The sequence below is a fragment of the Mercenaria mercenaria genome, chromosome 18 (assembly GCF_021730395.1).
Source record: "Mercenaria mercenaria strain notata chromosome 18, MADL_Memer_1, whole genome shotgun sequence".
NCBI classification, from domain to species: Eukaryota; Metazoa; Mollusca; class Bivalvia; order Venerida; family Veneridae; genus Mercenaria; species Mercenaria mercenaria.
Window position 1 is genome coordinate 54,116,848 of NC_069378.1, and position 17,004 is coordinate 54,133,851.

Sequence of the window (17,004 nt, forward strand, 5' to 3'; positions counted from 1 at the left end):
GATAGATCATTGATGGCATTGACTGCCAATTTAGAAACTGTTACCATTGGTAAATCAAACTTTAACGGAACGGGTTTAAGATACGTTTATAGTTACTTGTGTACACTATTTTCATTTACATTTTGAAACTATTGCATTATAACGTTCACTCAAACAAACAGATAACCTTTAAGAAATGCCTGTGTCAATGTATTTATAAATGTTCACATTGCTTCTGCGTCCGCATTGATAAACCTTTATGACTTGTGTATATACAGTTCCCAAAGAAATGATATTGCTTTAACGTCACGTAAAACGGGGGGTAGGTCAGAACGATCTACTATTGTTTACATACGTCACGTTGTCATGCAAGATACGCTTATTTTACCAGGCGTTGCCTATGATAAACGAACAATGTTTAATTTTAAATGTATGCAAAATAGATCTAGGACGAATTAGATATGGAAAGAAGGAAAGGGATATCTATAAATAAAAAGTAATAAATCTCAGTTTAGTAACTTCCCTTTGGTTATGAAATGTATGGTCTTCTCCACATACTTTAAACATTTCATAGACAAATGCATAATACTATCTTCAGTGATATATGTATGTGTGCTTTGGAATAATGCTTATTAGATTGTATGGAAGCTCTGGAGTAACACTTAAACTTTAGTACTTCCAACTTTGACTTTTAACTATTGCACTTCTCACCTCCAACTTCTTGACTTTTCACTTTCTACTTCTAGCTATCGTACTTCAGACTTCTATTTTCTGCATTTCTGACTTCCAACTTCCCGACTTTCGACTTCTGACAGATAATATGAAACACACCGTATTTACAATGTTGGAAGATGACATAATGTTCATTTAAGAAATTAAAGTGGTAAGTTTTTGTTGTCGTATAAGTTAGAAGAATTTGCGTTCAGACAATGTTATTGAAATATACATGGAGCATATGCTGTCCTTTCTATACAAATTGATGTAAATCTATAATGTATGGTGGCTGATTTCTGCCATTTCACGTGTTGAAATGTCGAAGTAACGAAAACACGAAAGGTCGAAATAATGCTTATTTGTCGTGTGTTCGCCTTTCGACTTTCGAGGCGAATACACGAAGTAACGAAACATTGAAGGCGAAATAACGAAATTTCAGAGGCGAACACACGAACTTTTGTATTAGTCACTTTTCGTGTCGGCGGACGTTAAAACTAAGTCGCCTTCAATATTTCGTTACTTCGTGTATTCGCCTCCGAAGGCGAAAGGCGAACACACGAAAACTGAGCTGTTTTCGACCTTTTGTTACTTCGACCCGCCGACACGAACACACGACAAATGTTTCGTGTAGGGTCTGCCTTAATACACTATAATAGCGCAAAATGGGGCGTAGTATAGAACTGAAATACTTGAAGAGTGACAAGTTTTATTGCATATGAAACATTTTCTATCATAAATTGAGAAGAGGAAGATCTTTTGTATAAATGGTAAAACACGTTATCTAGATAGCATTCAAAGTTCAGGTCGGCGTAATGATTTGCCCCATAAGACTGACAGAAGTTTTATGTATGTACAAAGTTAATATTAGTGATAAAATATCTACACAATGACATCTTTTATGGAATAAAAATCATTATCTTTCGTTTTCGGACAAATGTTATTTTATAAATGGTAAAACACATTATTTAGATAGCATATTCATTCAGCAGCATATGTGTAGTAGCTATGCGCATGCCTACTGGAGTGCGAATACACGAAAGGACGAAATTGCACATTTGTCGTGTGTTCGTGTCAGTGGGTCGAAGTAACGAAAGGTCAAAAGGTCGAAAACTGCCTTTTTGTCGTGTGTTCGCCTTTCGACTTTCGCGGCGAATACACGAAGACACGACAAAAGAAGGGCGACAACACGAAGTCTTGATACCCGCCGACATGAAAAATAATCAGTACAAAAGTTCGTATGCTCGCCTCTGAAATTTCGTTATTTCGCCTTCAATGTTTCGTTACTTCGTGCATTCGCCTCGAAAGTCGAAAGGCGAACAAACGACAAATAAGCAGTTTTCGACCTTTCGTGTTTTCGTGTCTTCGACATTTCGACCCGCCGACACGAACAAAAATGTATTATTTCGACCTTTCGTGTTTTCGTTACTTCGACATTTCGCCTCGCCAACACGAACACACGAAATGGCAGAAATCAGCAACCATAATAATGAGCAATATTAATGAAGCCAAAGTATCGCTGTTCTTGATAATGCTGTTTTTATATCAAATATCGCTCTTTATTTAATCCACTTAAATATTAATATTCTAACATATACATGTTTTTCTGAGTAGAAAACACTTCAGAGATGATCAATTGTATCATATTGACAAGATGTTAAACCCTTATCATGCTGGAGACAATTGATTCTTCCTTCTCAGTCAGTGAAGATTTTGATCAGCATGCACATCCGTGCACCAACAAGTTAATACAATTAATCTTATCTAATTATCAACGGTAACGACATATTTATTACAAGGTAAAAGGAAAGGAATAACTAAATTGAAAAATTGTAAAACTCGTTTATATTAGTGCGAGAAAATGTATAAAAAGGTACAATTTTGAGAAATGTTAGAGTTTGAAAGTATAACATCGCATGTTTTCGAAATTGGTCGATTTGTGTAGGTTTTGTTTCGCTAAAAAGGGTCCATCCTATTTGATACGGATAAAGTACGCGGATTTCACAAAATGAAAACGGGAGTCCGGTTTGTTCTGCGAGTTGATACGGATTTGCAGCGGATTGAGACCTGTCATTCTAGCATAAAACTGCTGTTCTTGTCACTTTTTGGGAGTGTTTTAACAGGAGAGAAAACGTGTGTTAACAGAGAGATTCTCACGCTCACATGTTGTTATAACACCTTTATATATATGCGCGTTCCGCGGCAGAGCGTAAACGTATTACGGATAATTCAAAAGGAAATGACGTCAACGTGAAAAACAATTCGGATGTTTCCCGCGCGTGTTATTTTTGTGTTATAACATCTTCAGAATCCCTCGGGAACCAACCAATCCCTCTGGATTCTGCAGACGTTATAACACGAAGAAACATGCGTTATCCCTACAATCAAAAAACAATGCGGCCGTCAAACGGTAGGGAACCGGGGTGCTTCGGATCTTTACCGTTGTTTAGCGATTAAGCTGAGGATAAGTTCTGTCTTATATTGAATGCTGCGTATTGATCAGGGGTAAATACGTGTTTTAACCGGACTGTCGTCGGATGTGGCAAAGTCCGTATTCGGGCAATATAAGCGCCGCTTCTTGAGTCGTGCATCAGTCATATCAAAACTGGTAACAACTACAAGAGGTCTTAGAAACCACCATGCCAAATGGTGCAAAGTTGGGGACGGGAAAGAAAAGCTCATTTAATGGGGCAAGCAGACCCAGTGGAAAGCCAAATAGGAAGGGAAGCAAATCGTTACTTAGTTTTCAAGAACATGAATGCCATCTTTATTTCTGACACACATGACTGACTATATTGAATATTTCATATTATGATTGTGCACTTGGGCTCTATTAAGTGTGATTTAAATACAAATCTCATTTTTCTTGTTAATTGAAAAAATAAAGTTTTAAATGTAAAATCTATTCGTCAATAATGGCTTGACAGACCTCTCGAACCACCAGGTATATGGTTTTGTGTTGTCACCAGTAGTTAGGTACCCGAGTGTCATAGTCAGCTTCCAGGGTCAAAGCTTGTTTTTTGGTAAACCTGGGACGAAGTATGTCTAGGAGCTACTCAAACATTGAGGGTCATCTCAAAAAATTCTTGAAGGCTTCTGGATTATCCACCTTGAGTTCAGTCATCAGTACCTCATAATGTCCGTGGTTTTGTTGTCACTTAAGCCAGTCTCTTGTCCACGATTTTTCCATCCATGTCAGCGTTATCTGACCACCTCTAGCATATGAGTCACGTAGTGGTAGTCCAACCCAAGCCATTCTTACATCGGTTTATCATTCATTTTAGTTGTGGGTTATACTAGACTATTTCATTATCAAACGCACAGAAAGCAAGTTGAAAAATACCCTAATATGCCAAAAATTATACAAAATGGATGTCACGGGAATCTTATATGATGTCACCTTAAATCTAAGTTCTTGTTAAATTTTTATACATTCGGGACAAAATCCTATCAGAATAACGTAAAAGACCATAATTTTTCAATTATATTCCTATAGAAGCCTTAACATGTCTTAGGACATCTCCATTGGTCGTTTCAAAACAGTAAAAATTCGTATTATGTCCGTATGTACTTTACCCGTAGCTACACCGTAAATGTCGGCATGCAGAAAATACTACATATTTTATGCGTTGACTTAATTGTGACAGAGAAGTACACGCTTCAGACTTTGTTAAGTTTGCTTTCGGGTAAGAGGTTAAGATGCGACAAGTTACATTATGGCTGACATCTGCATTTCAGTCATTTTGGAAATGCTCCATATATAAGAAGGCTTACTACTAAAAGATTAAGTGTATATCAATACTATTACAAATAGTTTCAACACAAACACTGATTTATTGCAGAAACATCGGAAAATATCCGTTTAAGCAATCGATATCAGACAACAATATATTATATAATAACATATAACGGATGCAAAACTGATATCGGGCCAACGTTAAAACCCGTATTGGTCCGATATCGGCCTGATATAGAATGCTTGTAGCTTTATGATATACAAAATTATACATGCAAATGAATATAATTTTGATATTTTAATGTTAATGTTGTATTGAAATAGATATGCATCAATTCAAACTGACTTTGAATAATGAGTACGTACATTTGAAATACACTGTTTATGGTATGTCTTTAGAACATTAACAACTCTCGTAACTTTTGTCTTCATTTTCAATGACACAAGAAGAAAAGGCTTTCTTTCAGAAATTTTTTTAAAAATTCAAGTTGTAAAAATCAATTTGAAATGTTTTGTTATGACTAGATATCTCTGTAAGAAATTTATAATTTATGATATTTGTTTTTCTTGTGTAATTGAATTATATATAAACAGATAGACATGTTTGTGTTTGTTTTTAAAGTGTGTTGAGACAAGCATACATTTGATGATAAAGGGAAATAACTAAACTGAGATTTATACATTTCATTTTCAGTTTTGATTTCCCTTTCTTTCACTTACTAAACCGTGATTTCAATCATAAGTGATATGTATGTGTGTTTTGAAATAATACATAATACACTGTTCTTTACACACATAATATTATTATATATAATAAACACACCACATTAACAATCAAGGGAGAGGACATTTTGTAGAAATAAAGAAGATAAAGTGGCAGCTTGTTGTTGTCATAGTAATAAGAAGCACTTACGTTCAGAAAATGTTGATGAAATAAATGGAATATGTGCTTTCCTTTTTATATCAATTTATGTAAATCTATACTGTGATACTAGTATAGGTCACATGTCATGCTGTTTTGGCAAAAGATTTCGCTCTATATTTTGATTCACTTGGATGTTTAAATACATATGTCTAACATGTGCATGCCTTTTTGTGTAAATAACAGTTCAGGGATGAACAGTTACATGATTTTGAAAAGACGACTTAACCCTTATCATGATTGATTCTGCCTTTGCAATCAGTGTAGATCTTGATCAGACTGCACATTCATGCATTTGTGCAATAATGTTATCAAGTCAAAAAGTGACATAACTAAATCAACTGAACACAAAACAAATGCGCATGTCTACTTAATGCTCATTATGCTTAACAAGTTGTATTTGAAATGAAGAAAAATGTAGAAATTTACAATGTATTTTTTATAGTCCAACAAAAGAAATGCCCCAGCTTAAGACAAAATATTGACCATAATTGGCCGGACAACATGCGCATGTTCACTTCATGTTGTTGATATATACAAAGTTTCATTCCAGTTGGGTGGAAACTGTAGGACTTGAGTTTACAATGTAATGAATTATTTCGTCCAAATGGGCAACAACTCCGGGAAAACTCCGGGAAAAAATAACAAAGCATTATAGTCCCGATAAATGCTCATGTCCCCTTCATGTTGAAGTGTAAAGTTATTCTTTTTTGTTTGTTTGTTTGTTTGATTTCACATTGTACTAACGTTTTTGTAAGGTTTCTGAATCCAGAATATTTCTCCTGAGAACCTGACAACCAAACTAGCGTTTCTGGATTTTGTATATATTTCCTGAGAAACTGAAAACTTTCTACAGACAAACGCGTTAGTCGATATCGGAGGTTGGATTACTTTAAATCCTGACAAATCATCCTTTGGCCGGAGATTCCAGTCGCGACCTCTTGAGGCAAAGGGGGCCAAACCTACTGAGCTTTTCTTTTTATTTTTATTCTCAAAATTTAAAACGGTCCTTTCCCTACATGCTTTGAGTTCTGTAAGGGCATCGGCACCAGTTGTACAGAGATCATATCAGAAAAACAGCTTGTAACGGAAAATGTTAAACAGACATTAGCACTCGACTTTTCGTCCATTCGACCTACTTTTCACATTCAGCATCCATTTTACCTTCTTTTAGCTACATGCTGTATTACCGAGATAAGACCAGTCTCTATAAATAAATTAGATTTTATGTTTTCTGTTTACAATTATGTATGCTGATCGCCTAAAATTTCAACTTATTCACGGTAGTACAGCAAACATATAGCTAAGTACAACAAAGCAGTTTTATCAATTTTTTAAAAATATGAAAGTTAAGGTAAGCGAAGGGAATAGGTCTATAGCAAGTTAATTTGCTTGTGCATAATATAACTTTTTAACAACACAAAATTTTATTCATACGTAATGTATAATGTTTGCAAAATGTAAGGGCTGATTTACCTTTTATTAGAATTAAATTCTGTGGAAATATAACACTTTGACGCTATCTGAAAATATTGTAAAAGTCTACAATTCGCACTGTGGGGAAATAAGGCTCCTCGAGTTTAATAGGTCTGAAGTGTGAAGAATAAGTCATTCCCTTTCATTCAAATTCATGAAAAAAAATTCAACACATTTATCATATAGATATTTCAGTAGTGATGATATTCAATAAACATTGTTTTTCTTGTGAATATTGAATTTTCACGAAAATGGTCTTTTGTAAATGACAATAAGTTGGTAGGCAGTTGGTAGTTAGTATATGAACATTTGAATAACCAACTTCTTGCCTGTTGGTGGTTGGTTATTCAAAATTTATTGGAAAGTTCACTTGCTTTTTCAACTCAAAAAAAAACACAGTCTAGCAAAAGTTATCAGTTTGGAGGCATAGGTTTTTATTTCACACGAATATCAAACTGCTTCCTGGAAGGTAACTGGTAATTCTAATTTTGAAAAAGATATCCGAATCTCTTTAAAAGAGATCAAATCATTCAATTTAACATTGGTTTAGTATCAGATATAAATATTCAACGCTTTAAATGTATGGAGGTCAGGACAGCCAGTTGATAATTTGGCAGAATAACCATCTGCATACCGGCAGTCTTTGCGACGATAAGGGTAGCCAGTTGCCAATTCATCACATGTTTCAGAAAATCTACATTTAAGACATAAAAGTATAAAACATTAAATTTAAGGTAGTTCTGCACGTTTAATAAACCGTTAGCATAACGTCATTTATCCAGAAAACGTAAGATAAAGCATGGATACGGCGTACGGCAACGGAAATCATTTGATTAATTAATTGCAAGAGGTGAGTAAACTTTATTACAAGGGCAACATTACTATCTTTCTAAAGTTAAATGTATGATAATAAAACATATGACATGTTAAATGATTAAAGAATGTCTTAAAATCTGCCCGAAATACTAGGATATCTTCAACCATATCTAAAAAAACAAGCACACGGACCTATACATTTTATTTCACCATATTATAGCTCCTCTGTTTATTTACGACTTTGAGAAGTTTTATTAAACTCTACATTGTAGATAAAATTATATTTTCGAAAATGTTATCATTTGTGACTTTCCCATAGACTCCCATTATCAAAACTCGTGTTATGTCATTTTTTTTTTTTTTTTCAAATCAGGCTAGCAAAAATCAAGATATGAAGCACATTACCCTACCATTTATATTTATTGAAAGTAAATTCTACAGTTTTTTAAAGTGAGAGTTTAATCAAATTCTACATTGTAGAAAAAAATGATCCAAATATGCAGAACTACCTTAACGATTTATTTTCCCTTAGATATTAATCAGTCCTATCCATCCCTCAAGAAAGATTTAATAAGATAATTAATATGGAGGCTTTAATCTGTCCTCCCATCTTGAATGTAGAAGGAATTATCCCGAGAAGTCGTTTATCGGAATCGTGTAAGACAAGAATTCTGTAGAATTTCAAAGAGTCATATCCCCCCTAAATTGTGAATGATACGCATTTGTTGGGTTAAGAATCACAACGACACATTAACGTCATATGGCCATTTTTCTAGCTTTTGATGGTAGAAGATGACCTCAGGTGCTCATACAGATTTTTTTTTCTATCATGGGCAGGCGTCTGGGAAGAACCACAGAAATTCCGTAAGCCAGCTGGGTGGCTTGCTCTCATGAAGAATTGTGCATCCTGAGGTTTCGAACCCATGTTGGTGAGGGGAAATTCATTCATAGTAAATGACTATAACCACTCTGCCATGGAGGTCCACTGATGCATTCATATGCGGTCACGTGATAGTAAAATATTTATCTATGTTTGGACAAAATCCTTTGAAATGTTTCTGAGATTTTGATGGCAAATATTTCTAAACGGACGAGCAGAAAGAATGATCTACGGACAGACAAGTCGACAACTTTAATCTCTAACTATTTAACAAAAAATGTATGTAACATCTGTTTTCAAGAAAAATATCGTTTTTTTTTTCTATTTCAAGGTAGCATATAGACCGGATTTCCGCCATCTATGCCATTGCCTTGATCTGATTTCCTCCACATGATATCTTATCGTGATAGAGTTGAACATTTCCCAGAAAAAATCTTATAAATTAATAGAAAGTAGGTTACAAAAAATTCAAAACAGTAACCCAGATGTTTTACTGAAAAATAAAACGTATTTCAAAGATGTAAGGTACTCGGAAAAAAAAGAGAGCAAATTTATTTTGTTAAACCTGATAGAATTTCTTTTTAACGATGTAGAACTCTGAATTTGCTATGTGTTTTTAAATCGTTTGTCAAAAAACCTTCGAACACAAAACTCGATTGATTCGAACTATTATACATTTAATTACAACCTCCAGTTTCTGTAAATAGATACATAATTACATAAGGTAAGTTGTTGCCATATTTTTTGTACACAATCAGTCACATGTATATTAAAAAAAGTACAACGGCTATACATGAAACGACAAAAACAGACTGAAATTCTTCTAAATATTTTGAAATGTAAATCATGTTATTTATGTTTTTGAGCCAAAAAAAGAAACAAATAGGAATTTTTTCTTATACTTATATACTATGTTTTTTTTTCTAAATATAACATTAAGTGTTATACATGACATTTTGAATTAAAAATATTTAGCAAAAGAAATGCGCTCTACGTATCTAACAGACACATGTATACGCTCTATTTAATAGACACCTAAACATATATTAGCTCTTTTGAACAGGAGCATGCGTTCTATTTAACAGATACGCACTATTTAACAGACACATAAGCACTTTTTAACAAGCACGTAAGATGTATTTAACAAGCATATACGTTCCATTGAACAGACACATATCCATAGGACACCGGGCACATTTTTATGCAATCTCGCCAGACATAGGTATGTTTGTGACAACACAGAAAATGACGTCACTCGACCTTCAGCTATTTCCGGAAGTTAAAAAAATTAGAGTAGACAGGCTAAACTTGAAAACGAAAGTCGCCTTTGCATTGGTCGATAGTCAGGGGTCACGCGCAGGGTTCACCCCGTCAAAATGTATGCGCGTGGACTTCATTATTATTTTGTATTTTATTCTTTGCTAACGGGGTGTCATTTTCACCATTTTCTAACAATTTGAAAATACCCGGGCTTTAGCACGACATGTCAGCTTTTCATATACGAAAACATATCTGAAATCGGAATAAACACAAATCCCACACGGTTCCGTAACGGAGCAATGGTATATAGAGGTTTTTGGAACTTCGTCAAATCGCCCAAAAGGTCCTATTTGATGTCTGAAAGTGTCAGTATATGCTTAGGATGTAAGATATTTCCGTATTTGAGAGCTGCTGACATAGACATTTCAGTAATATTTTCAAAATGAATTTCGTATAATAAATGTTTATTCTACGGAAGCATGAAAGGGCCACCAGATGCTAATATTATTACGTTACAGGTGCGGAAAGGATATGCTCTATCTAACAGAAACATACTCTCTATTTAACAGACGTATACGCTCTGTTTAAATTACACATCTGCTCTATTTATGGTCAATATATACTTCTATTAAACGGACACATACGCTCTATTACACGGACTCAAACGCTGTATTTAACAGACACGCTCTACTCAAAAGATCAAACGCTCTGTTCAAGATAAGCATACGCTCTTCTTAACGGACACATACGTTCTTTTGAACACACACACATACGCTCTATTGAACAGAGACATAATGCTATATAACAACCATATACACTCTATTTAACATATGCATACGTTCTACTTAACTGACACAATTTTGCTTTATTTAACAGACACGTATATTCTATTTAACATACACGTCCTCTTTATCAGACATATTCGCTTTGTTTAACAGACGCATACGGTATGTGTAACAGACAAATATGCTCTATTTAACAGACGCAAAAGCTATATCTAAAAGATGCATATGCTACATCTAACAGACGCATACACCCGGTTTAACAGATGCATACGCTTTATTCAACAAACACGCTATATCTAACAGACACATAAATTCCATTTAACAGACGCATACGTTATATCTAACGAACACGCATATGCTTTACTTAACAGACGCAAACGCTATATAACAGACGCTTACGCTATATCTATCCGACACATAGCTCTATTTAACAGATGCATACGCTTTATTTAATAGATGCATACGCTATATCTATCTGACGCACGTGTTCTATTTAACAGACGCACACGCTCAAAATAATTAAGATGAAGGTTATCAATATGACCATTTGTGATAAACTTAAGTTAATATTTTTTCCGTTTTGGATTTTGTTGCCGCAGGTATGTTTCGTGATTGACTCTGCAACTTGATATCAATGATATTTTGAACTTATTGTGTGCTTTCTAATGTAATATAAAGTGTTTTATAGATGAAACACAATGATCCGTTATTGCTGTGAACTTGTCATTATTACGGTATTAGCGGATATTGGTTGTCAATAAAACCAATTTTTCGTGTTTTCACTATACACAGCAGTGACACATTAACTATACTTTCTTTGGTTTTAGAGAATGATTTTTGTTTCCTTGGACAGAGATGGAAAATGTGTTGTAGTTGTTTCGCTAGGTGTTATTGTAAACAAATGGCTTTTTTTTCAACTATTTTAATGTATATTAAATAGAAATTATTGTTTTCAACACGATGGTTATTTTTTTTCATATCATATTCATTAAAATATGATGATTAATTTTCGTCAGTAAATATTCAGTGAACACCTGTTCGAATAATAAATGGTATTGCCCCAACTGAATGATGGACCAGTTCATTTTATAAATTTAGCAAGGGTAAAGGTAAATTTAATGATCAAGTATACATCATTTTTACAGAGTGACATGTTTTTGTTTGAAACTTTAAAGACAACAAGCGTAAGCCAGAACTATCAGTTGTAACAGCCATTTACTATTAGACTTTTCAGATGATATCATTTGTCGCGCACAGAAACCTTTAGCTCTGAGGAAACGCCTCCGACTCCCCATGTCTCGTCAGATAGGACCAATTGCTATACTGATTAATGGAATAAAGTTCTTTTAAATGCTCACTTCCGGTGAAGAGACTGTGATAGGCAATCCTTTGTCTGATGAAGAGATCTAAAGCCTGTTTTAGGACAGTATGTCACATTTGCGACTTGGACTCATGGTTACGAATGCGTTTATACGAGTCATGAGTTAAGGTTATCCTGTAATAACTGGAATATTGTGGTGAGAAGCCATCTGACAATGAAGTAGTCGCCAAATACATGTATATTCTATGACTGCCTAAAATGTTTCAGTGGATACTCCGGTATATTTTAAAGACATAGATCTATGATTTATCTTAACTTAATTATTCCGCAAATTAAGTGAACAGAAAGAGATTTTTTTCATCAAATTGATACTTGCTTTGACAGTCCCTATATGATTAATATGTGATGTCGCGAAAGCACGTGACAAATCGACCGATGAATAATCGGAACATGAAACTCAAATTATCTTACGTTGTTCTTTCTAAAAATGCATTATATTTAAAAGGAAAGTACAATATGACATTTTAAAGCAATTTTTATACGTAGTTCAGATATTAAGCAAAATAAGGAAACTTTCACTTTTATGTCGTCGAAGTACACAAAAATTGTTTTAATTAGACATGTCAGTTTAATTTTAGAAACAGTGATTCAAATATAGTTATAAAATGTTCCTATATTCCAGTCACATCAATAATGAGTATTACATTCTTTTGTGTAGCTGTCTATCGTTTACACTTCCAGGCATACGCTGTTGTCGGGTTATATTTTACGAAAGCAGCGTATTAAAAACGTGGCTATTCCTCTTGTACCATTGTTCTTGTTCTTCTGCTGCAACGAACAACAAGGAGACACCATTTTCAGTAACTATTGCCACTTAACAGACAACAACCAATCTATGTCCTAGACAATACAAATGCTAAGCTTACAAGCATATGACTCTGACGGAGAATTACAAGACATAAGAATCTTTTCGACTCGGGGTTTCAAACAACATAGAAATTAATTGTGATCATCCAAGCTGTTAACGAAAGAAACAGATATGGTTAATTTTAATCATTCAACAAACTTTCAGCAATAATTTCCCAGAGCATGTATTAACTTTTAAAGGTGGATAATCAGATTTTGGCCATGTAACGGATTTGTTCGAAACTTTAGCATCTGATCATTTACACTCATTTATGTTCACTTAACACTTAATACAAATTAGATTTTCACTGGAGGTTTTTTTAAAATTTCATTTTCCTATCCTGGTTGCCCAACCAAGATAGAGTTATTTTATCATAAGTATAAATTTGATAAACATACTTTGCCTAAGGAAATGTATAGATATTAGACATATTGTAATATATTTGTAAAATATTTGCATTAAAAATTATGTATTTAGATGGAATTCATTAGAAACGCAAGTTTGAAAAATTATTATTACCTCCCTTTGCCTATCTTGGTTGCGCAACCAAGATAGATTGGAATTAAATGAATTCAGAAGCTACACACAGCTTTTAAACTTGTATTTTGGTTCAGATTGTTCAATAGTTGATATGTCTATCAAATGCAAATGTAAAACTAGACATCGTATCGAAATAAAAAGAAATACCCAGCTTTTTATATACTTTCATACTAAAGGGGAGTAATTACAAAATTTTATAAAAATAATAAAATATACATTTCAAATAGGAATCTAACTCTATGTAATCGGTCTTTTTGTTCCTTAAATAATTCTCTACCAGAATATACAAAAAGTAAAAAATATCATTAAATGTTGTTTAAATGTGATTGACCACCTTTAAACCATAAGATTCTATGCCATCATGTGACACAGTTTTGCTAGAATAATTAGTCACTTAAGATCTAGATGTTACAGCATGGACCCGTTGGAAATAAGTTTTTGCACGTAAATGCCGAAACTATACGAACAATCCTGTACATTGTCTGCTATTTATAACTATATATACTGAAATAAGTATCACAATTATCTGTGATATCGATATCGTTAACATTTTGTTTCAGTCACTATATTATCAGAACAATAATAGCATCCTCTAATGAATTATTTTCATAGTTATGTAATAGATGACATTTCTTTGTTACAACTGTGATATCTGAGAAATACTGCTATTGTGTAATATGCTATGTAATTTGTATTGACATGAAGTGCACAAATAAAATTATTATTATTATTATTATTATTATTATTACAATGTATTATTATTATTATTATAACTGTTTGAGGAACGTTATTATTTACTTAGAATAATTTTATATCCAAAGTATTATTTCATATGCACATTCGCCCATTTACAATTTACTAGGATTTCATAAAAAATAAGTTCAGCTATTTCAAACAGTAACATAGTAAATTGCAACATTTACTAGTAAAAAGCTTGTCTTGTCCTCGTTATTTACATGTTTTACTTTTTTCAATGTTTTATTTACGTATACTTCAATCATGTACAAATACATATTTACAGTGATATGTGGTTGCAGTTTGAGGGGACTGTTTTTCCTATTTGATATGAAGTAATAAGGACGTTTCTTAAAATCAAAGTTTATGTAATAATAAAACAAGCAACGAAAAACATGTTTGTATCACATTTTTGAAATTTAGTTTTTTAAAATTAATTGCATATTATTAAAATGAATGAAATCTCACCCCCCCCCCCCCACTCTCTCTCTCTCTCTCTCTCTCTCTCTCTCCCTCTCTCTGTTTTATACGTACGTGTACGTTGCCTGTTTGCCCGTCCTGTCAGATATCCACACATTCTCTGTTACTTCATCAGTAATTCCTATCCAGACCGTGTCCAACGTATTAACAAATTTTTGTCCACTGTCTGTACACAATTTAACGATGAAATCATTCTCCCCCTTGCTTTGGATATCAGCTACACTTGCTCCTTGTGATGAACATCTTTCTCGTGCTGTATAGTACGGCATCCTATCCTTAACGTACAAGTAACAATATGATTTGAATTTAGTCCACCCTGTGGGACATGGTAACAAAAAGCCACTCATTTGGTCTACACTTTGTTTTAGATTGCCTATTTCAAGTCTTTGTTCATTAATAAGCTTGTCCTTCTCTTGGATTTCAGCACTTAACTTTTGTAACAGAGGGGTGTAAATCTCTTGGATTTCGGCATTTACAATGTCTTTAATATCCGCAATTTCTGAACTGAGAGATGACATATTACTTTCTATGTCTTTTTTCATACTGATCATACTGGCATTTATCATGTTAAATTTCGTTTGCAATTTATCCTTAATTTCTGCACTTTGAACGTTTAATATATTATGTATTGCTTGTTTGTGACTGTCTATTCGGACTTCTTGTTCGTTTATTTCATTTTCAACTGCCACTACTTTATCTTTAATGTCCACAATTTCTGAACTGAGAGATGACATATTACTTCCTATATCTTTTACAATATTGATCATACTGGCGTTCATCGTGTTAAAGTTTGTTTGCAATCCATCAACAACTTTTGTATTTACTGCTTGTTCGTGACTTCTTAAATTACTTCTGATTTCAGAAATGCTTATGTTTATCAATTGTCCTTGTTCCTGTATGACGTTTTCAAATACCACCATTTTCTCACGTAGCCATTTCTTTTCATTCGCAAAATCTACAGATACACGTGCTTTACTAAATCTGTGGATGTCAATCACCCTATCAGAGTGACTTTTTACCTCCTGTCCGTCTCCTTTTTTCATTTTATTGGAACAAACTTGATCCTTTGTATAGACAAGCGACGTATTTAGTGCCTCTATATCTTGTTCCAGGGAAATCGTTTTTTCATTGTCAGTATTCATGCGAACTTCCATCACATTCATCCTCTGTTCCAATACTCCAAGTCTTCGTTTCAGAGAAGTTTTACCCCCAACATTCATGACACTTATTGTCGCAAAGAAAACGCATTGCAAAAAAATACACATTTTTTTTTTATTTTGCAATCATTAATCAAACATTTTCGATCTAAATTAAAAAAAATACAACGCCTAAGCCTTCTTGAATTTAAGATATTTACGAAAATATTCAAATAAAATTTTGTAAATTCATTACTATATGGAAAGATTATTTATCACGCAGAACAAGTTCAACAGCTGTTACAAAGCGATTAAATTCACATGATGCAAATTCTCCAAGAAATGATCAAGTATCTACAAAGGTGTTTTGAGATAACTCAGACTGGTTTTCACGTCTGTTTGGAACGCTATTTCTTGATAACAGCTTAAGGATTTAGTATACCGTGTTACATGGCATTTTTAAATTTAAAGTAAGTTCATAATAAATAACAATGGTGCCAAGCTTGCAAAAAGATACATGTTTAAATGAAATATACACCTCATTAAAAAGTAAAGTATGTCTTCGATCAGTTTGGGACTTTATTCACTGTTTGTCTTATGAAAAAAAATTAACTGACAATGATAGTTTTGCCGCGTTAAAGCCGAATGGCACTAAAGAAGTATCCTAGAAAGATTAATATGCGCACAATATAGTAACCGCTTAACATCTAAGCAGTATATGACAACATTTTTTTTCTCGGCGCCGCTCTATATGCAAATTAAGCATGTCTTCCTGCACCAATGAAAACATTGTTTATGAAATAAAGCCAGAATAAAATATAAAAAAAAAACATGTTATGTCTGTGCCGTTTACTCGCAATGTCGGATTCCCTGGGATTTCAGGCCAATATTTTCATATGTAAAATATTGCTTGATTCACGTGCAAACTATGTTTTCCTTTTTTAAACATATTTACAACTGATACAGGAGATTAAAGGTGGGTGTTGCCCATAAATTTTAGTGTTAACTGATCCGCGGAAATTATGTTTAGATTATACCTAAATATATAAGTCAAAACACGGAAACCTCGTGACATGTCAAATAATGACATAACAATAAACCTTTATGAAAAACGTTGACAATTTGTTTGACGTCCGTTTGCTTAAATAACATTATAGACATTTTTCAGGCACTTCAGACATTTTTCCAGGCATGGGCTGTTACATGGGTAGAACCATCGATCTTCTATAAGACAGTTCAATGGCTTCGTCACATTTATATGAAAATTTTACATTCCAAGTGAGGTCTACAACCCACATCGAGAGAGTGTTTATATTGTGA

At 33.6% G+C, this 17,004-nt stretch overlaps 1 protein-coding gene across 2 annotated transcripts in view; it reads right to left on the reverse strand.

Moving 5' to 3' along the window:
* The window catches only part of LOC123539166 (low affinity immunoglobulin epsilon Fc receptor-like), a 33,893-nt gene extending 17,556 nt beyond the window's left edge, over positions 1 to 16,337 (reverse strand). The window contains exons 1-2 of one of the 2 annotated variants that reach the window (XM_053530031.1): positions 14,603 to 16,336; positions 9,302 to 12,714 (exon numbers count right to left, since the gene is read on the reverse strand). In XM_053530031.1, coding sequence (XP_053386006.1) covers positions 12,681 to 12,714; positions 14,603 to 15,813 — 1,245 coding nt within the window. In that variant the 5' untranslated portion in view covers positions 15,814 to 16,336 and the 3' untranslated portion in view covers positions 9,302 to 12,680. Of the gene's footprint in view, positions 1 to 9,301; positions 12,715 to 14,602 lie in introns of those variants that run through there. The other variant, XM_053530030.1, reaches the window with a different exon arrangement.
* Positions 16,338 to 17,004: the final 667 nt, after the last annotated feature.